Raw genomic sequence first — 24491 nt, forward strand, 5'->3', positions numbered from 1 at the left:
ATGAATTGCTATTTAATGAGTTATTTTATCACCTAAAAAAAATCCTAAAACTTATGGAGTAATATTCAAATGAAATGTATCACAAACAACTAATGAACATTTCACTAACATTAATCATATTTCAAATATTTTCTCCAGAAAAGGTCAACCTGTTAACTCTTAGGCATGATGAAAGATTTTCTAAAAAGGCAATATCCAACTCTACTCCTTAAAAGCCATATGCACATTTGGCCCAAATAAACATTAAATTCATCAAAACAAATAACAAAAGCCTGCTTGGGACTTCAACTTATTTTTTAAATCTAAGTGCTCAACCTAAAATACCTAAACATCAATAAAACTTAACCCGGGGACTTGAACCCTCTCTCTGTGGGTGAAGACACATGCAGTTAACAATAGGACCATATGACCCTTAAAGGCCAACCACTCCCTGGTCATACTTGGCCTCGCCTTCTTGACTGCAAACACACACAAAAACAAATGACATTGTTACATCAACAAACAGTATTGATCATATATACAGTGAAGTCTCGGTTATCGCGGTTATTGGCCACCCGCAAAAACTGAAAATCCGCGAAGTAGCGGCGCCCCTTCAAAAAATGCTTAAAAAAATGTATACAGGTATACAGTATACCCCCTCTGTTTACAGTACACCATAAAGAATACGGGTAGAGAGAGTGAAATTCATGTTATAACAATCAAAACTAAAATATGTTGTCTGTTTACAATAACAATTGAGGGTCTAGAACGCTGTTCTACTGAACTATTTACTTTCGAACAACCAATTATCGTTATTCAGCTTTCAAAAACAAGCAAACACTACGATTAGCTAACACAATTAGTTCGTCGTTTTGCGCAACAAATTAACATTTATAATTTCTTTCTGGGGGTTTAAGATTACAGTAATACCCGCACATGAATAAAATTGTACCATACCATATAGAAAATGGGTGTAGAGAGAGAGAGAGAGAGAGAGATTTGTGTTAAACAATCAAGCAACATTTAACTTACCTCTTACAATAAGTTCTTCTAAGCGTAGTTGATGAAAAGATCTGTGCAGTACGATGATGTAATAACGATGAATGACTGCGCAGGGGCATGAAGAGCTTTACTGCTCCTCGGATGACGCCGCAGACGATGCAGGAGGCGGCATAGTGGCAGCAGGTGGTGTTGTAATGGATGCAGGAGGTGGCGTAGTGGCTATAGGAGGTGGCGTAAGGGATGCAAGAGGATCTTCTGCTGTTTTTTTGCGCGTAAGAAACATCGTTATTGGGAGATGTGAACGTTGTTTTTTTTTGGTCGATGAAGATGCGCCTATAAACAGCCATGACGCCATCAATGCGATTGCTGAACTCTTTTGGACTTTCACTTTTTCTTCGGGTTACTAGATGCACCAAGGGACAAAGAGCGTTTGGGAGGCATCACTAAGGGCTTCACAAAACTTTTACACTTAACTTGGCGAGAAGCGTACTGTATAGCACGAGATAATCGTGGACTGAGAATGGGCATCGGCAGAAGCTTGGGTTACTATATTGAATGGGCCAATGAGGAGTCAAGTGTTTCAGCGAGTATTCAGCTGGCCAATCAGCTTGTGTTTATGCCCGTGATGTTTTGCGCGTACGTGCATTCTTTGTGTTTTAAAAATTTGTTAAATGATGCAATTATTAATTCTAATTGAATATTTATTTTCAAATTTTGTAAAATAATGAAATTTCTAATTTTAATTTAATATTTTTCATTATTTATTTTTTATTAAAAAAAAACGCAAAGCTCTGAAGCCGCCATGGTGGAACTGCGAAGTAGCAAGGTCCCAATGTAATTTCATGAGTCTATCATCCAAACTGCATGCTTCTACTTGATCTGGATCAGCTTTGCATGATGTGTCCCATATGGTCTAGCGGTCAGGATTCCTGGTTTTCACCCAGGTGGCCCGGGTTCGACTCCCGGTGTGGGAAACTTCAAACTGTGTGGATGGAGTGAGAACTTCCATAATTTTCAGAAACAAATCCCTATTGTTTTCCACAAGCCTTTCCCACTTCTAACCCAGTAGATGTCTGTTTCTAATGATGTGTTAATGTAATGAGTCTATCATTAAAGCTTCATACTTCTACTTGATTTGGATCAGGTTTCTATAGAATATCCCTTTTGGTCTAGTGGTCAGGATTCCCGGTTTTCACCTGGCTGCCCCCGGTTTAACTCCCAGTTGGAAACTTTCTTACATCGGACCGCTATACTTTCCGGATAAAAATTCCAATTGTTTGCCATAAGCCTTTCCCGGTTCTAGCCAAGTAGATCTCTGTTGCTAATGATGTGGTCATTTATTGAGTCTATCATCCTAGCTTCATGCTTCCATATGATCTGGATTGGCTTCCCCATGAAATATCGCATATGGTCTGGCGCTCAGGATTCCTGGTGTTCACCTAGGTAGCCTGGGTTCGACTCCCTCGATGGGAAACTTCCAACTAGATGCCTTTTTATGTTCTCAAGTTTTTTTTTCTTTTTCAAATGAATGACAACAAAACACAACACAATTTGACAAAAAGCGATACATATGACCCTTGAAAGTTGGTGGCCCGACACATCAGAAAGACAATCCCCCCCTCAGTTGACCCGCACCAGTTTGCTTATAGGGAAAACAGGTCCACTGAGGATGCTATCGCCGTGGCTCTTCACACAGCACTGAGCCACCTGAAGCACCAGGGGAACTATGTGAGGATGCTTTTCATAGACTATAGCTCAGCCTTCAACACCATCAAGCCGGACATCCTGAAGGACAAAGTCTACCACCTTGGACTATCCTCTTCAATCTGCTGCTGGATAAAGAACTTCTTGACTGGTCGACCACAAACTGTCAGAATGGGTCCACACCTCTCTTCCTCCATCACACTGAACACTGGCTCACCACAAGGCTGTGTACTGAGTCCTCTCCTGTACTCCCTGTACACATACGACTGCACACCAGCCCACCAGTCAAACTCTATCATCAAATTCGCCGATGACACCACTGTGATCGGACTCATCTCAGGCGGGGATGAGTCAGCTTACAGAGACGAGGTCGACAAACTGTCTTCTTGGTGCTCGGCGAACAATCTTACACTGAATACCACAAAGACTAAAGAAATAATCTTGGACTTTCGCAAGCGCAGCACAGACCTGGCCCCACTCCTCATTAACGGAGTATGTGTAGACAGGGTCCAATCTTTCAAATTTCTGGGAGTCCACGTCACGGATAGGCTCTCCTGGTCCACAAACACCACAGTGTTAGTGAAGAAGGCCCAGAAACGACTCCACTTTCTCAGGGTACTGAGAAGGGACAAATTGGACACCAAGCTTCTGGCAACCTTCTACAGAGCCACTGTGGAGAGCATCCTGACTTACGGCATTACAGTGTGGTATACCGGAAGCACGGCAGCAGACAAAAAAGCCATACAGAGGGTGATAAACACTGCCCAGAAGATCGTCGGCTGCTCTCTGCCATCGCTAGAAGACAATGCCAACCTCCGATACCTCAGAAGAGCCGGGTCCATTGTTGGAGACCCATACCACCCTGGACACGGCCTGTTCCAGTTGCTTCCATCTGGCAGACGCTACAGGTCCTACAAAGCACTGACAAACAGGCTCAAGGACAGCTTCTTCCCAACAGCCCTCAGGTCTCTGAACCTGCAGCAACACGTGACGTGACGACTACACATATCCCTACTATGAAATTAAGTCAAGTCGAATTGAAGTAACAGGAAGGTCGTTTGGTGTAGATTTACCTTCCACAGGATGACTGAGGGAGGGTAAGTATAAAGACTGAGAGGTAAGTGATCCATCTTATTCTTGTTGGCATCGGTGAGGCAACTTGTAGTCGCCGGAAAATGGCGCTCAAGGGGGAGAGCTAACAAGTATGAATATGTCATAAATAAATGTCATAAATGTGTCTGGCCTGGGAAGACGAACTTGTGGAGAAGCACTATACAATTTCGTCATACGCTGCTGAGGGTATGATGACTACTAGGCTTTTTGTCAAGTCAATGATGACGACAATGCCTATGTCTGATTTTAATTTTTTTTCATAATGACAGAGCATGATGCCAGCGAAAAACAAAATAAAAATATTAATAATAATTTGACAAAATCAGTAGCCCACCAAAATTTTACCTATCTCAAATAAAATAGGACTGGAAAATTGTTGGGTAACATTCCGTCTGACTAGTGTGTTGTAAATCTGTCTTTTCCGGTTCCATGCCCCTGATCCCAAGCTTGCATCTGGTTATGGTATGGAAGCGATAAGTTGCTTCTGGTGTGTTCTACTGTGTTTTTGTTGCTTCCAGTTTCTGTTTCCCAAGTGGATCTCTTACATCACAACAAGAGAGCATCACCTGCCTGGAAAGGTTCGTTTAATCGAAAGGGTAGGGGGACCACTCCCTAAAGTTGAGTATGCTCAGTCGTCCCAAACTGACCACTTTACACCTCCGCTGAACACGGAAATTTCTGACACGTCTTCACTGTCTCTCTGATGAGCTTGGCCTCAGAAGACGAGTACTCAACTGCCAACTTCCATTTCTTAACAGCACCTCTCCTCACTGCCTTCTTCCTGGTTTGTAATGTTTGGAATTAACTGGCTCAGAATTTGACACAGTGGTCATCTGAACTGCAATCCCAGCGGTGCCTACGAATATTGCACCCTGCATTTTCATTATGCTTGAAACACAGGGAGAAATAATCACAGTGATTAGTTGTTGTCCTCAATCCAACTTTTACTGTAATCCCCAACATTTAATCATTAATAACTTAGTCACTTTAGCATGTCACACCATGAGTCATTTTGTGATCCAAGTAGGTCGCCTTCCTTATCAGTCAGCCGAAATAGCTCAGTTGGGAGAGCGTTAGACTGAAGATCTAAAGGTCCCTGGTTCAACCCCGGGTTTCGGCAGCACATTGGACTAGGCGAGTGTGTCCTACATCAACTGTTTCCTTGTAAGCCATGAGTTGTTTTGCAGTCAAGTTTTACTCTTGTCACCAACATGGTCTGAATTCGCTCAGATAAGAAATGATGGAGAGCATTCCCCTGATCGACCTTGGTCTCCGTCAGTCCATTGGACTCTCTAAACAAGACCAATATCAGTAAATGCTCCAGTTTCAATATTGTACTAGTAAGCCATGAGTAGATTTGCAGTCCAAGTTGGTTATTAATCATAATATTCAGGCAAAATAGCTTTGATGGGAGAGTGTTAGACTGAGGATGTAACGGTACCTGGTTCAACTCTAGCTTTTGGCGACACATTGGACTTTACAAACCAATTCTAATTCAGCAGGCAGTCAGTTTGAAATTGGCTTCCTTGTAGGCCATGAGTGGTTTTGCAGTCAAGTTTGATTCTTGTCACCTCCATGGCCAAAATTGGCTCAGATAGAGAATGTTGAAAATTTACGACAATATGCGAGTAATCACGAAGGTTGAGCGGATAGCTATCCTGCTGCATCAGCATCTTCTTAAGTGCTCTAGGTCTGCATTCTAGGGTAAAGGTCCAGAAACTAGTCCTTGGAATGAGGACTTGGTGACTAGTTACGACCCCGAGTTCTCTTTGGACAATTTGAAGAATGATTTGATACAACAATGATTAAATACACACATATATAATAGTATTACAGAATAAACCCAACAATAAGAATTTCTTTTCTCATATTTAGATGTAATTTTCGATTGTTTTCACTTTTTTTACCTGTCTTTTTCAGTTGTTTTTTTTAACTGATACTGCATTTTCTTTTTGGTGAGAACATGCTCTCATATATGTGTATGGAACTAGAATGCAATTAAACACTTGTTGTTAATATTTGAAATAGATGACAAAAAGAAAAATGGAATGAAATAAAAAGGAATTTTCCTATTTGACTATTTTCTGTTCCTTTTTCACAATGATTTTTAGGCCTGACCATGTTTTACTGTATTACTTCCGCCTTCATCAAAATGTCAAGGCATTTGCGGGACGTGTTTCAGAAAAATGATTCGTTTTTTGTCAGATTCCGATCTTGCGTAAATGATGCGATCAGGTCTGATTCCCGATCAATTTCTATCGGAATTTTGATCAGAAGAATATGAAGTGAGAAAAGGTAACTTTTGCAGAATCAATAATTTTCAAGAACATTATTTCACACCAATGGTAACACTTGGAAGTGGGGTAGTTTGCTTCTACAAAACAAGAACTGATGTCAGTAGCAGAGAATGGTTTCGACCCATTGACCTCTGGGTTATGGGCCCAGCACGCTCCCGCTGCGCCGCTCTGCTTCTTCCACCTTCACATATCAAATCAAAGCATATATACTGAGGAATCGTGGGTATTCTCACCTGCTGACGGAGCTCCTGTGGACCACCAGCGCAAGAACCTCGGTCTCGGCCAGGGTCTGTCATGAGTTAGTCCTGCTATTCACAGAGTCATCCATCATGCATTTAAAAATTTCCATTCCAATGAAAAACTCGGTGCGAGACATTCGCCGCCAGGATTTACAAAACAATATACCATGTTGAATTTAAGCTGATAATACCGCACAAATGAGTCATTAACTTATCGTGGTGGTGAAGTTTGTGTGTCCCGGTGGTGGGGTTAATCAGCCCCAGTGATCCTTGGAGCAGTGTTTTCCGGGGCCGTGTAGCCCTGGTAGGCTTACCCATGGCCAACTGGTCTGATGTGAGGGATCAGACGAAGAATGGCTTAAAGGACCTCTTATGATGGGCAACATTATTGGATGAAATCTTCCCTCGCCCGGACGCAGTTAGGAAAGAATACCGGCTTGACATAGTTTGGCTCTGGAGTTGCCCGCGGGACGAAAGGGTCGCACCCCTCCATCTTCGGGTGGGGGGACGGCACCTGATTGTTGTTTGTGTGCATGCACAAAACAGCAGTTCCGAGTACCTACTCCTTTTGGAGTCCTTGGGGGGACTCACTTGTTCTGCTAGGGGACTTCAATGTTGCTGTGAGACCTGGAGGGAGTGATTGGGAAGAACGCCCCCCCCCCCCCCTGATCGAAACCCGAGTGGTGTTCTATTGTTAAAGTTCTGCGCTCGTAGTGGATTGACAAACGAGCACCATGTTCAAGCATAAGGGTGTCCGTATGTGCATTTGGCACCAGGACACCCGCATGTCTTGGATACTCGGGTAAAGAGAGAGACAGAGCTCTCAACCAATCACAAACTGGCGGTGAGTTGGCTCTGAAGGTGGGGGCAGATGCCAGTGCAGCCCGGGAGACCTAAAAGTTTCGTTCCCCTATTACAAGGACATTCAATCCCCACTCGCCACTCCCTGCTCGACCTCACCCGTTCAAGCTCTCCGCTCGACCTCGCCCGTCCGTCCCCGCATCTCTGTGCCGACTAGCCCGACAGTCGCACCCGGGCCAATGCCAGCACATTGCTGTTCATCTCATTTAGCAGAGCATAGTGCTGAAAATGCCAAAGTCGTGGGTTCGAACGCCGAATGGGCACGGTCTCTCTAGAACACAGGTGTCAAAGAGGCAGTCCATGCCTGCTGCATCATTTTGTGTGGTTTGGCACCTTGCTCTAGAGCAGTGCTTCTCAAATAGTGGGGCGCACCCCCCTGGGGGGGGGGGCGTGGTGCGATACCTGGGGGGGCGCGTGTAACCCTGGGGAACAGGATTTTATTTGGCCGTACTAGTATAAAGTGTAATTGCGCATCCACAACAGTAGCTGGTGGTGGCGCTCTCATTGTTACTTCTGTCATGTTTGCGAGAGTGCAACATTTCACATGTTGTACTTATAACAATTGTATAAAATGATTATATTTATAGTCACGGTGGGAAGTGGAGGGGGGCGAATAGTTTTCTTCTTGCTAGGGGGGGGGCTAACAGAAAATAATTGAGAAGCACTGCTCTAGAGTAAGTTAAGATTGCCTAAAATGATTTGCCGTAACATAACAGTTTAGCTAGCTGACATTGGCAATTACGGTCATCACACAAAAATCATGACCACTTTGTACATGGCTGGTTAGCCCAGTTGGTCAGAATAGTGCCATTAATGCCAAGGCTGTGAGTTTGACTTCCATATGAGCCATGAACTCTCCAAAGTCATATAAAATTACCTAGTCCAACTTCTTTTGCCGTAACATAAGTGTTTAGCTAGTTGAAGTGTTGCATTTTTGCTATTATTCAAATACCTGGGACATGCAGCACATGGCCTGTTAACTCAGTTGGTCAGAGTGTGGTGCTAATAACGCCAAAGTCGTGGGTTCAACCCCCACACAGGCCAAGACCTCTCTGTAGTAGTTGAAATTGTAAACTACAGTGTATTTTGCCCTAACATAACATAATATCTTGTCTTGATATTTCCTCACTTCCTGTGATCTGGTAATTTCTCTGCTCCACAAGGCAGAAGATGCCTCCCAGAATGTGAATCATCTCAGTGAGGCAATAAAAGCTAGGTTCGTTCCCACAACATTTTTATTCTTCCCAAATTGTTGTGAATATGGTGAATAGGGTGATATGGAAGATTAGCGAAAAAAGTGTCACTGCACAGGCACCCCTGGCATGTTGGTCTAGTGGGATGATCTTGCTTATGGTGCAATAGGTTTTGGGTCCAACTCCCGCATGAGCCCTTGCTTTGCTAAAATTGTGATCTATGGTGGGGTATTATGGGACATTGGCCACCTGAGATAAAAAAAAAAAAAGTGTCTCTAATTGGGCACCCTAGGAATGTTGGTCTAGTTGTATTATTCTTGCTTAGGGTGCCATAAGTCCCGGGTCCATCTGCCGGACAAGCCCTTGCTTTGTCGAATTGTATGGGGTGGTACGGGACATTAGCCATCTGAGAAAAAAAGGGTTGTTAAGTGTTGCTTTGTCGAATTGTATGGGGTGGTACGGGACATTAGCCATCTGAGAAAAAAAGGGTTGTTAAGTGAGCGTATCTGGCTTGTTGGTCTAGTGCAGTGCTTCTCAAATAGTGGTGTGAAACCTGGGGGGGGGGGGGGCGCATGTAACCCTGGGGAACAGGATTTTATTTGGCCGTACTAGTATAAAGTGTAATCGCGCATCCACAACAGTAGCTAGCAGTGGCGCTCTCATTGTTACTTCTGTCATGTTTGTGAGAGTGCAACATTTCACATGTTGTACCTATAACACTTTTATAAAATGATTTTATTTATAGTCACGGTGGGAAGTGGGGGGGCGCGAATAGTTTTCTTCTTGCTAAGGGGGGGCCTAACAGAAAATAATTGAGAAGCACTGGTCTAGTGCTGTGATTCTTACTTAATGTGTGGGGGGTCGCGGATGTAACTTCTGGATGAGCCCTCGCTTTGTCGAATTGTGATATATGACGGTGTGATGTGGGAGATCAGCCATCTTAGAAAAAAGTGTAATTGTTTGGGCGCCTTTGTTTTTGTGGTATGATTCTCACTTTGGATGCGAGAGGTCCTGGGTCCAACTAATATGTCACATATTTCACCTGGGGAAAAAGGTTTCACACTGCGAGCACGTCTGGTTCGTTGGTCTAGTGGTATGATTCTCGCTTAGGGTGTGAGAGGTCCCGGGTCCAACTCCCGGACGAGCCCATGCTTTGTCGAATTGTGACCTATTATGGGGGTTGATATGTCACACACTTCACCTGAGAAAAAAAGTGAAACCTAAGAGTGCGTCTGGCCTGTTGTTCTAGTGGTTTATTTCTCGCTTTCAGTGCAAGAGGTCCTGGGTCCAACTCCCTGATGAGCTGTTATTTTGTCAAAATGTGATCTATCATGGGGGTGATATGGCACATTTACCACCTGAGTAAAAAAAGTGTCTCAGTATGGGAACTCCTGGCTCGTTGGTGTGGTGGTGTGATTCTAGCTCAGGGTAAGAGAGGTCCCGGAAGCAAAATCCGGACGAGACCAAATTTTGTCGAATTGTGATCTATGGTGGGGTAATATGGGCCATAAGCCACCTGAGAAAAAAAGTGTCATTCCAAGAGGACATCTGGCTCGTTGGTCTAGTGTTATGATTCTCGCTTGGGTTGTGAGAGGTGCCAGGTCCAACTCCTGGACAAGTTCTGGTTTCGTCGAATTATGATCTATGATGGGGTCATATGGGACATTAGCCACCTAAGGAAAAAAGTGTCATTGTATGGGCACCCCTGGCTCGTCCGTCTAGTGCAGGGGTGGGCAAACTTCTCGGCCCGGGGGCCGCATTGACTTTGAAAATCTTACAGATGTTCCGGGTCAGCACAAGATACGATACATATAAAAAACTGCATCCGTTAACAAGACATATGAAACATAAACAGAAAAAAAGACCATTAACACATTAACATGTGTGTTAAAGTAAAAAAGTAAAGTCGGCGGGCAATAACTGCCAATTATTGTAAGTATTGTTTTAGAAATTGGAGAAATATTACCAAATCTCAATCCTCATAATGGATTGACTTCTCCTTTAGTCTTCACTAATGTCGTAGCTCTGTGTTTTGATGTCTCAAAGACAAATCAGAGCAATGTTAATATAATGCTGGGATAGTGGACTGTTATTTGATACAAGTTGTGAAAATATGAAAGGAGGGTAAGGGTTTACTATAGAAATAAAAAATATATACTGTCACATCGGCTTAAAAGCCATACGGGGCCATATAGGGTATTTGACTGGTTACTGGCTAAATAGCCCCCGGGACTATTTGACCAGTTACCGGCTACGGAGCAACTTCCATTGCAAATTATTTCATTCTCTCAAGTTGAGCCAAGAAGGTATAAGTTTGACTTCAAGACACATACAGATGCACCTTATTTAAAGGCAATGAAAGAATACACAAGATAGTTAGAAATAGGCATTACTGTATAAGAAAATTGAGTGTCGTTGAAGATTGTATTTACTTCACATTTTTTTCCGAAATGGTGGAGCCTAAATTAGGAAATTACAAATTAAATAATCAATAATGCGGTGTAAATAATATGGTAAATATGATATGTGTTGGAGTTATTCAGTAATACAATTATATATATATATATATATATATATATATATATATATATATATATATATATATATATATATATATATATATATATATATATATATATATATATATATATATATATATATATATATATATATATATATATATATATATATATATATATATATATATATATATATATATATATATATATATATATAATTGTGGTGGGGTTGAAACTAACACATCAGACTTTTTGACAGTCATAAACAATTTATATTCTTAAATTGTAGTATTCTTTAGATCCAGAATTTAAAAGTAAAAATACCTGAAAATGTCTATCATCTCTCATCTCATTTCTGAACCGCTTTATCCTCTCTAGGCTAATGAAACCCCTGCATACTAGAGCCAATCCTAGCTGTCTCCAGGCCATAAGCGGGGACATGTTGAATCAACGGCCATTTGATCGGAGGGCACAAGGAGACGGACAATTACGCATACAGACACCCATACCTATGGGCACTTTAGAGTGTCCAGTCAATCTGCCATGCATGTTTTGGGAATGTGGGAGGTAACCAGAGTAATCCAGAGGAAACCCACGTAGGCACAGGGAGAACATGCAAACTCCACACAGATGGACATGACCTGGCTTTAAACCCAAGACCCCAGAGCTGTGAAGCCAACACACTAACCACTCATGACACTAAGCCACACAGGTAAAAATGTGTGCATTTAATTTAATATTCCTACTTTTAAAACACAAAAATCTCTGAATCCTTTAACATTGTTACACTTTTGATATGCAAAACTGGGTCTCGTAAAAAATTCATAATGATTAACGCAAACCTTGAGGCACCGTCAGTGGCACGGAGGTGTGCAAAAACAACACTCATATTAGTGAGTTTGGGACTCAACTCTCTCACCCATGGTTTCATATTTTGTCTTCCAGGTTAGTGAAGAGCCATAAGCACTAAGAACAAAATATACATGTACAGTGTATGAATTATTGGCAGTGGTGGGATTTGAACCCACGCCTCCTGAGAGACTGGAGCCTAAATCCAGCGCCTTAGACCGCTCGGCCACACTACCCTTGTAACTGCCTGTTGTGCATGCATTAATTGTAAATGAACCTTAAACACCCTTATATTTAAATATTGGAACATGTTATTTGTCACCTGCAATAAGATTAAACACAATGTATCATTTAAAGCAAAAAAATTACCTAACTTTTTCTCAAAATGTAGCTTTTCGATTTAGTGTCACGGCTAGCTAGACTCGAACTGGACTTCGAGCTGCTCTCTTCACGCTGTGGCATTAGGAGACCAAATTTAACATTATCACCCCCTCTGTTTAAAATCTGAATTGAGAACCTGGCGTGAGGTACTGAGACAGTAGAGGGCGATAATGCTGCAGTACGTTGGCTGCCTCTAACCGGAAAACATAAAGAGAAAGAAGGGGTGGGGTGTTCATTTCTGCATGGCTAGGATTTTAACTTTTTGTTTGTGCGCCTCTTGTTTCTCCTCAATTTGATTGAACTTAAATGAAACTAAACTTAGACAACACGCTCAAAATTAAATAGTTTGTGCAATCGGAGGCCAGTCCGTTTTTCTTCTATGCGTTTTGGGAGTCGTACTTTAGCCTAGCCTAGCTGGCGGCTAACAAAGGAACACGTCTTCTGCATCAGTACGTCGTCAAGCGAAGACCAAAAGTGTAAAAAAATGCTTGCGAGAACGACGCCGGTTTCTGCAAAGTTTCAGATGGAACTTAATAGCGTGCAAGAGGATCTCTCATGTCATCAACATTCTATTGTTTGCAAAATGATGCAAGTTAAAGTTGTTATTCACAAACTCGAAGGTACGTTCACTTTTGACGATCATTATTGCATAATAGACCAATATATACTTTATTTTACACAATTGATATTTCATAATGAAATATTTAACGGGGTGGGCATTGTTTCAGATCGTGACTTAATTGAATGGATCGAAGCACGACAGCACATAGCATTATGGGTAGAACTTAGAAGTGCTACAATGATGAATCACTAGATGTCGGCAACTGCTCTATATTCATTACTTTAATCCGTGACATATTCCTTCCTTTAGGTTACTGTTCTGTAACTTTAAAGTAACATTTTATTCACATTAAACATTGCTGCCCACCATGACTTATTGTTCTGAACATGAACTATTCTTGTACAGTGGTACCTCCACTTACGATGAAAGTTTCGATCGAATAATTTGCCTGCGATATGATCAAAATTTCGAGATGCGACCAAGCCAGGTGGCCATGACATGAGTGGCTGTTTACCACTGTAGCGTCTTTTTTTGCCGCATCTCTTTTGTGTAACAGATATCTACGAGCTTTTGTGTAAAGTTACATTAAACATTTGTTTGAGTGTGTATGTATATATTAATCCAAGTTAATTTAAATTTGTTCGTTTACGGGTGCGTTTTGCAGATAGTTCAAAGCAAAGTAAATGGGATCATTAAGAATCACCAAATCAATTCATTAAGACAGAAAAGCAGCAGAAACACAAAATGAGCAAGAGGAGCTACCGCCATAGGCTGCCACTTGAACAGCGCCATCTTGGTTGCGGTCGCAAAAACGGATCCAGACTCAAAGATGTGATAAAAACACACAGGAGGTCTTCCATAAGATGGGGAACTTCTGCAGCCTGTGACCGAGGTAGAGAATATGCAGAGTCACTCTTCCAAGCTTATCCACACAGTTCCTCAGAAGTGTGGAGCTGAAGACAAGAGTAGGAGAGTAGAACTCCTCGACTCCATTTCCAGCCTGGTAATTATGAGGCCCATGATGGAAGGATTGGTCAGAGGTGTTGGTTCTTCTGCCGGCACTTTTGTCCTGTGCTGAATATCCACCGGTATAGAGGTGTTGCTCCTTTTGCTGCGTATTGTAACAGCTAGTCCCATGTGTATGAGAGTGTCGGCATGGCTGAATGGTTCCAAAAAGAAGTAGCAGAAAGAAGCCAGGCTAACAGAACAAGGAAAGTTGAAAAAAACATTAAAGTGTAAAGTACAAAGTAAAGTAAAAATGAATGTATTAAGAAATATTAAAATGCCATTAAAAAGATAGAAGGACTGTAAAACCTGAAAGACATGAGTGGGCAGAGCGACTGCCACCGGCAGCCGGTGTGAAAGGCGCCATCTTGGAAAAAATCAGACTTTACCTCTATTTCAATCTCATTAATCCCCCAACTAATAATAGACCTGCTACTTAATAAAAGTTAATGCTTTTTTAATGTCTGCCCTTTGGTGAAAGCATTTTTATTAAATTAAAATCTAAAACATAAAAGAGAATGTTTACAATGAAAGGGCTCCAAAAAAGATTTGACTAATTTTAAGGAGATACATCACCACTGAAGAAACTTTAATGACCAATAGTCCCTTACTTTGAAAAATGCACCTATAAGCAGTTTTCAACTCGTTTTGCTGTTGAAGAAAATAATACAGTAGTAAGTACAGCATTGAGACAAAATGAATGTATGGCGCCCTCTTCCGTTTGGATTCATTTCTGGGAACAAGAAATTAAGGCATTTTATAATTAGAAAATGGTTAATCAATTATGTTTGTGTCCTTGCAGTTTTCAGAAATTATCTTAGTGCTGATGGGCAAGAGTCTGTTGGCCTTGAAGAGGAATTTGAGCTCCCCCAAATCAAAGAGGAGAATCTACATTTCTCTCAACAACAAATGGGAGACGAGCAACTTCCAATCAAAAGGGAGGAAGATGATTTCAGCTGGTCACTTGGTGAGTTACTGAAAAAAGATGTTCTGGGTGTGGCCAGTGGAGGGGCAGAGCCCGCAAACACCAAAACAGGGCCCCTAATTAAAGAGGAGGAGCCAGAGTTCCCTCTAAAATTAATAGAAGAGCAACTTCCAATCAAAAAGGAGGAAGATCATTTCACCAGTCGAGGTTTGCTGCCGAGGCTACGTTGGGCTTCTCCTACTTTTTTTAATCCCAACATTCATTCATTTTCTGATTATGCTAAATCTTGTATAGGGTTAGGGTGCTTGAGCCTATCCCAGCTGTCTTCAGGCCAGAGGCGAGGGACACCTTGAATCGGTGGCCAGCCAATCACAGAGCACAAGGAGAAAAACAACCATTCACACTCACACTCGTACCTAGGGGAAATTGAGTGTCCAATCAGACTTTACCTCCATTTCAATCTCATTAATCCTCCAAATAATAACAGACCTGCTACTTAATAAAAGTCAATGCTTTTTAATGTCTCCCTTTTGGTGAAAGCATTTTTATTAAATTAAAATCTAAAACATAAAAGAGAATGTTTACAACAAAAGGGCTTCAAAAAAGATTAGACTAATTTTAAGGAGCTACATTACCAGTGGAGAAACTTTTCTGACCAATAGTGCCTTACTTTGAAAAATGCAACTATAAACAGTTTTCAATTCATGTTGCTGTTGACGAGAATATTACAGTAGTAAGTACTGCATTGAGACAAAATGTATGGCGCCCTCTTCCCTTTGGTTTCATTTCTGGGAACAAGAAATTCAGTCATTTTATAATTAGAAAATGGTTAATCAATTATGTTTGTGTCCTTGCAGGTTTCAGAAATGATCTTAGTGCTGATGGGCAAGAGTCTGTTGACCTTGAAGGGGAAGTTGAGCTCCCCCAAATCAAAGAGGAAAAGCTACAGTTCTCTCAGCAACAAATGGGAGACGAGAAACTTCCAATCAAAAGGGAGGAAGATGATTTCACCTGTTCACTTGGTGAGTTACTGAAGAAGAAAGATGTTCTGGGTGTTGCCAGTGGAGGGGCGGAGCCTGCAAACACCAAAACAGGGCCCCCAATTAAAGAGGAGGAGCCAGAGTTCCCTCTAAAACAAATAGAAGAGCAACTTCCAATCAAAAAGGAGGAAGATCATTTCACCTGGTCACCAGGTGAGTCCGTGAAAAGGGATTATCTGGGCTTGGCCAGTGAAGGGGCGGAGCCTGCAAACGCCTCAGCATGGCCCCAAATTAAAGAGAAGCCAGAGTTTCCTCAACAGTGCAAAGGAGAAGACCAATCTCCAATCAAAAACGAATGTGTTAAATGTTCAACTGGGGAATCTTTCAAGAGTGAAGACGATATGGGCGTGGCCAACAGAGGGGTGGAGCTTCTGAACGGCAGCTCAACAAAAGGATGGCGAGCAGAAAATGTAATTTCTCCTTTATCAGATGGCAACAAGTTGCTTGATGATGATGATGAAGAAGATGTTATGAAAAATCCCAGCGGTGACAAACTCTGCAAATGCTTTCAGTGTGGGAAAACCTTTGGGACAAACTCTTCTTTGAAAATACACACAAGAACCCACACGGGTGAAAAACCATTTTCATGTTCAGTTTGTGGTCAGACATTCATGCAGAAGGGAAGCTTAATTAGCCATGCAAGAATACACACTGGTGAAAAACCATTTTCATGTTCAGTTTGTGGCCAAAGATTCACAGTGAAGGCATACTTAACTAGCCATGCAAGAATACACACAGGTGAAAAAACATTTTCGTGTTCAGTTTGTGGTCAAGCATTCGCACACAAGCAAACTTTAAATAGGCACACAAGAACCCACACTGGTGAAAAACCATTTTCATGCTCAGTTTGTGGTAAAAGATTTACAGAGAAGGATGCCTTAAAAAGGCACACAAGAACCCACATGAGTGAAAAACCATTTTCATGTTCAGTTTGTGGTCAGAGATTCACAGAGAAGGCAAGCTTAAAAAGACACACAACAACCCACACTGGTGAAAAAACATTTTCGTGTTCAGTTTGCAGTAAAGCCTTTTCTCAAAAGCACGATTTACAAATTCACACAAGAAACCACACAGGTGAAAAGCCATTTTCGTGTTCAGTTTGTGGTGGACGATTCACACGCAGGGAAAGCTTAAAAGCCCACCTAAGAACCCACACTGGTGAAAAATCATGTTCATGCTCAGTTTGTGGTCAAAGATTCGCACGGGAGGGAACCTTAATTAGTCATGCAAGAACCCACACTGGTGAAAAACCATTTTCGTGTTCAGTTTGTGGTCAACGATTCACACAGAAGGGAAGCTTAAATAGACACGTAATAACCCACACTGGTGAAAAATCATTTTTGTGTTCAGTTTGCAGTAAAGCCTTTTCTACAAAAGGAAACTTAAATAGGCACACAAGAACCCACACAGGTGAAAAAACATTTTCATGTTCAGTTTGTGGTCAAAGATTCACAGAGAAGGGAAGCTTAAAAAAACACGTAGTAACCCACACTGGTGAAAAAACATTTTCGTGCTCAATTTGTGGTCGACGATTCATACACAGGGAAAGCTTAAAAGCCCACCTAAGAACCCACATTGGTGAAAAGCCATTTTCGTGTTCAGTTTGTAGTAAATCATTTTCTCAACAGCAAAACTTAAAAAGGCACATGAGTACACACAGGTAAAAAACCATTTTCCTGCTCAGTTTGTGGTCGGACATTTTCCCAAAAGAGAAGCTTAGAAGAACACTTATTAACCCACACTGGAGAACAATGTTTTCCTGCTCAGTCTGTGACCACAGATGCGCTACAACAGCCCAATTAAACGGACGGCTTTGCATGTTTCATAAAATTTTGTATGAAAGATCATTGTAATCAAAGTATAATTGTATTTTTTCATTCTGAAAATCATGTTTACACTTTTTAATGTGTAATATCAATCCACACTTCAAATACAGTATTACCTGAAAATACTAATTCATTGCGGGATTGAGCTACTATGTCAATTGACTCGTATCTCAAGTCAATTCTTCCCATAAAAATGAACAAAATATAAATTAAGCCATTTCCATCCTAAAAAAAACATCAAATTTGTTCTAATTTACTACTGACTCATTTGGGAACCATCTGGTAGGCTCATATCTCAAATTTGTCTCGTATGTTGGAACACTTGTATGTCAAGGTATTACTGTACAGACGATCCCCTACTTACGGAGTAGTTAGGTTCCGAGCGCTTGTTCATAAGTTGAAAGTGTTCATAAGTTGAAATTGTTCAAATTGAAGTTGATTCAGTGCTATATTTTGTATTATAATTTATGTTTAATGTCTATATAAGTATATTGAGGGTTTATATAAGTGCATTTGTATGTTTAAGGCTTGTATAAGTAACCGGCATTGGTTTGTACTGAAAAAAATAATTTAATAAAATGGAGAGAATACATACAGTACTGTATACATACATTAGAGAGAGATTTACTAGAAACTGTCCGAAAGAAGCTATCTAAAAGCTATCTTCTTTTTTTCCTCACAAATTTTACGGTAGCACTATATACTTACTTACGGTCCCGTAACCCACCAGGGTCGTAGGGGCACCGTGATGAAGATTCTTGAACCATTTGTCTCCATTTCTCTCGGTCGCGGGCGACTGATTGCGTTACGTTGAGGCCATATCCCGTCCACTCCTTAATATTGTCCGTCCACAATTTCCTCTGGGCACCTCGTCTGCGTTTGCCACTGACATTTCCTTGGAGAATGACTTTGGAAAGTCCATTACCCCTGACGACATGGCCGTACCACTTGAGCTTGTTCTTCTTTATGATTGACAGGAGGTCTTCATACTTGTCTACATGAGCAGTAATTAGTCCACGAATTTCATCGTTTGATACCCTTGTCTGTGTAGGTGGTACCGAGAACCGTCCTATAGCATTTCATTTCCAATGCTTGTATTCTCCTTTGAAGCTCAGCAGTCAACGTCCACGTCTCACTTGCATAGAGGAAAATTGACAGGACGAGGGGGACGCAGCAGCTTGAGTTTGCTGCGGAGGTTGATGGATTTGTCTCTCCATATCGGTTTCAGCTTGGCCAGTGCTACCAAAGTTTGAGATGCACGAGCCAAGACTTCAGCCTTGGAGCCTTCGTTACTGATGGTCGATCCAAGGTATTTGAACTGCTTCACAGTTTCTAGCTGGGAGCCATTTACTGCAATCTTGCTCATCATAGGCCTAACACTCTTCGTCATGATTTCGTTTTCTTGGCGCTGATCTCCATGCCATATCTTGCTGCTGCTTATTGCTAGCACTATATGGCATCATTCAATTGATTTGCAACCTTTGTGCAACGTTCAATGTTTAGGTCCTGCCGCTCGATCTTTCTGTTTATAAATGGTACTGACGGTCGAACGATTCAAGTTGTATTCCCGTGCAACTCTCACCACTTTCTCACGCACATCAAGCTTCTTTATTATTGCCACTTTGGTTTCAAATGAAATGGCTTGCCTCTTCCTTGCACCTCCCTCACTAGAAGCCTTTCGCTTTTCACCAACCATATTGAATAATGGATGTACCGGATATTTAATGATAGAAATGAAAAAGGTTCTTAGCGCACTGGAGATACGCCACGCACTGCAGAGAAGGGGGCTCTCACAGTGCCAGGCGTCGTATTAGCGGCGGAAAGAAGCACTACTCAGAAAAAGGCGCGCAATACAAAATCAAACTTATGAACATTTTCGACATAAACACAATTTGCAGGCATGTTTGTATGTACCGTTTGTTCGTAAAGTTTAATGTTCGTAAGTTGGGGAGCGTCTTTATAATAAAATTGGGTGTCGTTGAAGATTTTATTTACTTCACAAATCTATCCGACATAGTAGAGCCTAAATTAGGAAATTAAAAATTAAATAATCAATAATGTGATGTAAATAATAAGGAAAATGTCTTCACAGTTAAAAAACGAAATTTGAAAATTGCAGTATGTGTCTATTGTATTTGTTTGCAAATCCAATAAGAATATTGAGTCTTATTCAAACATAATCCATTTTAATGAAAATAAGTGATATATTGAATCTAGGATCTAAGAAACAGTAGAAATATGGTGTGAAAGAATGAAATTTGTCAAAATAAATAAGTAGTACAATGTCCTTATACTTTTGTCATATTATAAGTTATCCTGTCATACTTAGTGTACTTCCAACAAAGCTCTCTTTTTGGTGAAAATAATGTTGGGGTCTTTTTGTTGAATAAAATCAGCCTTCCAAATTCAAAGGTGACAAAAAAGAGAAGTGTTATTTGCTTAGATTCAAAACGTACTTTTTAAGTTACGCTTCAAAATAACACATGAAACTAAGGGAAGGGACTAATTTAAACTTCAATAGGGTCAATTTAAGTGACTATAATGAGGAATACAATAACAAAAAAACGCGGATCCAAAAGGCTGTGAGTCTTCCTCTCTCGTATTTCTGGAAGTTGGGCGCAATGCTGCCGCCTAGCGGCGACACTGGGTTTCTGTCAAATCAATACGATAGTTTTGGAAGTGTTTTAATTTTTACGGGGTTTTAAGGCAATTCGCTTTTTATTTCACACATTTTATTTCTTCTTAGCCTCATGAACGAATCCACCAAAAGTATAGGAACAGAGCATTTGTTCCATTTGCTTTCAAATTTTATGAACGAAGGCTGAAACCTAGCTTAGCCTAGCTTAGTTTAGCCTGGCATAACTACGACATAAGGGGACAAACAAGGCGATTAGGATCAACGCATCACCGAGCAAGCTAACAACAAACACCAAAAAATGTCAGGTAAATGGTTTTATAACTCTCATATCTCTCAAATAGATGATCATTTGAAAATTTATAGATTTATTTTCAACCTCCGTGGTTGAGGTTCATCATGTAAACACAGTCGAGTGTAAAATTAGTTTTCGGTTACGTGAAAACTCGGAGTCAGCTGACCCAGTTTTAACGTCAAAAACACGTTTTCCTGATGTCCACGTATACCAAAAATTCGTTTTGGGCTTTTACACGGGTGTACGGTTCGGTTTTATCAGTTGTACCGGAGGACAATATGACACCTCTAAACCAGGTATAGAGAACCTAAGGCTCGCGAGCCATATGTGGCTCTTTTGTTGGGTGTGTATGGCTAATTTATAAGCTAAAAGCCCAGCTTTAATCATTATTTTTTTTCCATTAAACTCCCTAGTGAATGCATACTCGTTGACTATCACGGATTAGTAACAATGTTATCAAAAGATTTAAGTGACTTTCTGTACTTTAAAAGTGGTGTATAATTTTTACTTTGAAATTCTGAGTATGGCTCTCAAGGAATTATATTCCAAAATATGGTATATTTTATGACCCTCTGTCAATAAGGTACATGAAAATATACGTTCTTGCCTGCAGTAGTAGTACATGTAGTTTTTGCAATAGCACTCATACATTTAGTACAAGGACACACACATGCACGCAAGTACACGTGCTTTTAGTTCTGGTCCAAGTACTTGTAGTACAAGTACATATCCAAACAAGAGCAATTGTAAGACAAGGTGAAAGTGGTCATTTGACCACCAGTGGGCGCTGTTTTAAAAATAGTGGCGCCTAGGATAACTCAATTTGTTGATGAAAATTCCGTTCATCATAGAAATTCCAAGTTCAGTCGCGTTATCTATTCTCCGTTACTGATTAATAAATAATTTACTAATGATTTTATTCTGACGAGTGTATACGTAATATTAATCACCGTCGTTTCATATAAAGTTAAATAATCTTTCAGTTGGTGCATTATCATTGATGACTTTTTTCTCCAATTGGCGATCATCAAAATGGTGTTTATTAAAATAGCACTTGTTTTCAGATTAAGATGTATTACAATGAGTCTTTTAAAATGGACAATATTGAGAAACCATACTTTTGTCCTGTTTACTCGGCTTTCATTTGAAAAGACGAATTAACATGAATAAAAACTGTAATCAGCAAAGAATTTTGTACATGACGACATTTCTCTAGGAAAAGTTTGAACCCGTAAAAGAGTAGCAGGAATTTAATTACAGTTGGGAACCCCCACATTAAGGGGGTGTCGAATCCCCTCAAAAAGGAAAAAGACACCCCCCCCCCAATGTTAAAGAAGAAGAGATGGACATCCTCACGTGCACTTTTAAACCTTTAAAAAGCCAAGACGACGGTCTGAGCAAGGCCAGCAGCTGCTCAACGGAAGCACTCAAGCTCATTGCTCCGCTAACGGATAGCAACGGCGCTACGTCGTTGGACACCGATGACGAAGACGAAGTTCACAATGCGGCCGCCGCGGACAATAAATGCTCACAGTGCGGGAAAACCTACGGGAAGAAGTCCAACTTGAAGAGGCACACGAGGAGCCACACCGGAGAGAAACTTTTTCCCTGCTCCATTTGTGGGAAGAAATTTTCTTCCAAGCAAAACCTAACCAACCACACCCGAGCTCACACTGGTGAGAAACCTTTTTCCTGCTCAGCTTGCGGTAAGAAAATGACTTCCAAGCAGAACCTGACACAGCACACGAGAACACACACTGGGGAGAAACCTTTTTCCTGCTTTATTTGTGGCCAACGATTTGCGGAGAAGGCTAAATTGACGATCCATACCAGAACCCACAGTGGCGAGAAGCCCTTTGCATGCTCATTTTTTGGTCAAATCTTCTCTAAAAATGGGAATTTAATGCCACACACAAGAACCGACACTGGTGAGAAACCTTTCTCCTGCTCAGTTTGTGGTGAAAGATTGTCTTGGAAATATCAGGTTAAGAGACACGTGTGTGTTCGGATGGAAAATGGTGACTAAAAAACATTTTAGTCATTCATGCTGATTATTTTGGTTTGAATTATAATATTATTATTTTCCACCAGTATAAATGTGACAATCAACCAAGTTGCCATTTTTTCCGGACTATAAGTCCAACTTTTTTTTCATAGTTTGGCCTGCAACAAATATTCAAGTGCGACTTTTATACCATATTTTCTCACATGTTAGCTGCCTCCGCATGTAAGTCTTTCCTTTAAAATTGCCTTGAAATCATTGAATTTGGGAATTTTTCTCGTATAAGATGCACCCTGATAGGTTCATTAATAATTACACTTCTGATATAATGATCAATCACTGCAAGCAGACATCTTATTCAATTATTGACATTTAATTAAAAAATGCATCTTTGGTAAAACCTTATAAGGGTAGATACATCAAGACTTCCTCCCGGTCTCCAAAGTATCTTCTCGAACAGTAATTTCTCGTACGGCTTTAAAGCCATAAATCAAAACAATTACAAGGTTATTGATTAATCCAACATGCCTAAGCAAACACAACATCTGTAACTAGAATAACAATTAAGGTATTTAACAATAATAGAAAGAGGAAACTAAAAACAAACTTCATTTGAATTTAAACAATCACGCCTTCATTTGGCATAACAATTACAATCACGCCTTCATTTGGCATAACAATTACATAAAGAAGTGCAAAGTGTGTCACTATGTAGGAACACTATGTGAGTGTTCCTGGGAGTGATTGATATCCATCTGCTGGTAGCAAGAGTCCTTGACGACTCTTCGCTGCAAACGCGGATCAACAGTCCTCGGAGCCAGGGACTGGGTGAGCTGTCGGATGAACAGTCCTTGTGAGAGGACTAGGTGACTGGTTACAACCCCAAGTTCTCTTCGGACAATTGGAAGAATTGTTTAACAAAGAAATGATTAAATACACCCATTTATAATAGTATTACAGAATAAACCCAACATTTCACTGTTTTTATAATGTGTTATTAATTATTTTATAGTAATCGCAAAAGGTAATATCAGGTGACTGCAATTTTACCCGCCTACTCCTTACTCGCATGGCTGGTCTGAAAAAGAAACATAATCATGTTTGCCCGATGCGTCCTCGGAATTGCCGTACTCCTGGACTTCACTGCTTTCCCCGGTACATTTAGAATTTGTAGAGGCATTTGCAGTAGTTATAAGTCTACTGGAGCGCAAACAGCGGATAAGACAACACCCATACAGTGTCAAGGTAGTAGCAAATATGGCTACAGAAAACACAACAGATATGGCCAAATCCTTACATTTTCCAACGGTCTTATCCCACCAGTCTGTCCAAGCGGATAATTCTACTCCAGAATGTTTTTTCATATTGTGGTTTAGAGCCTGCAGGCCACTAATGGCCCTGGTGAGGGACCCATCGGGTGACGTGTTGTTCGGTATGAAGTACAACATTGTTCTCCAAACATTTTGCACACACACCCCTGTTGGGGCTACTGGCCAACACTTCAATAAACTCAAACACAGGAACACACACTGAGGCAGATAGAATGAACGTTAAGGCTGCGTCTGCAGAGGCGGGGGAGTCAACAATTCAGAGGCCCGAGAGTGACTACTGTCCACCTCCTCAAACCTATTTCCCGCCGAAAAGCTGCTTCAATTGTGGTTTTATTAGAGATAAGACAGTCATAAAAATGGGAGGCGTTAATACAAATGAAGGAGGTGGAGTACAAAAGGTGTAGTGCACATTTTAACCAATAGGTTTAAATTAAATTATATTCTAGTAACTTTTAATACATCATAGTGAAAAGGGTGCAAGTTTAAATATAAGAATACAATTCATATTTCATACAAGATATAATCAATCGGTCAGAGATCAAGGTGGAAGAGGATTTGGAAATTTGAAATCGATATCTGAAATCGCCAACAAGCCCTTTTCAGGGATGCAGCGATTAATTATGGGAAAACATATCAAATTAAATTTTTGATGAGAATGCAGCAGCAGTAATCCAAATGTGAAACTTGGCGTGAAGGAACAAATAATCTCTGAAATGGGGAATTTGGGCGCAAT

General features: G+C 40.8%; 2 protein-coding genes and 5 non-coding genes across 7 annotated transcripts in view; 6 read left to right on the forward strand and 1 right to left on the reverse strand.

Annotated features, from left to right (window-relative positions):
* The window catches only part of LOC144213379 (uncharacterized), a 70763-nt gene that overhangs the window by 7123 nt on the left and 39149 nt on the right, over positions 1-24491 (forward strand). The gene's annotated exons all lie outside the window — the stretch shown is intronic.
* Positions 1884-1955, forward strand: trnae-uuc (transfer RNA glutamic acid (anticodon UUC)). The gene has a single exon. It is a non-coding gene; the product is annotated as a tRNA-Glu (tRNA).
* trnaf-gaa (transfer RNA phenylalanine (anticodon GAA)) lies at positions 4846-4918 on the forward strand. Its single transcript has one exon. It is a non-coding gene; the product is annotated as a tRNA-Phe (tRNA).
* trnai-aau (transfer RNA isoleucine (anticodon AAU)) lies at positions 8166-8239 on the forward strand. Its single transcript has one exon. It is a non-coding gene; the product is annotated as a tRNA-Ile (tRNA).
* On the forward strand, positions 9465-9536 carry trnap-agg (transfer RNA proline (anticodon AGG)). The gene has a single exon. It is a non-coding gene; the product is annotated as a tRNA-Pro (tRNA).
* On the reverse strand, positions 11911-11992 carry trnal-uag (transfer RNA leucine (anticodon UAG)). Its single transcript has one exon. It is a non-coding gene; the product is annotated as a tRNA-Leu (tRNA).
* LOC144213353 (uncharacterized) lies at positions 12304-17476 on the forward strand. Its single transcript, XM_077741774.1, has 3 exons — positions 12304-12757; positions 14507-14671; positions 15487-17476. The coding sequence occupies exons 1-3, from the start codon at positions 12622-12624 to the stop codon at positions 17331-17333; spliced, it is 2148 nt and encodes a 715-aa protein (XP_077597900.1). The 5' UTR covers positions 12304-12621; the 3' UTR covers positions 17334-17476.

This window comes from Stigmatopora nigra, chromosome 20 (genome assembly GCF_051989575.1).
Source record: "Stigmatopora nigra isolate UIUO_SnigA chromosome 20, RoL_Snig_1.1, whole genome shotgun sequence".
In the NCBI taxonomy this organism is placed as follows: domain Eukaryota; kingdom Metazoa; phylum Chordata; class Actinopteri; order Syngnathiformes; family Syngnathidae; genus Stigmatopora; species Stigmatopora nigra.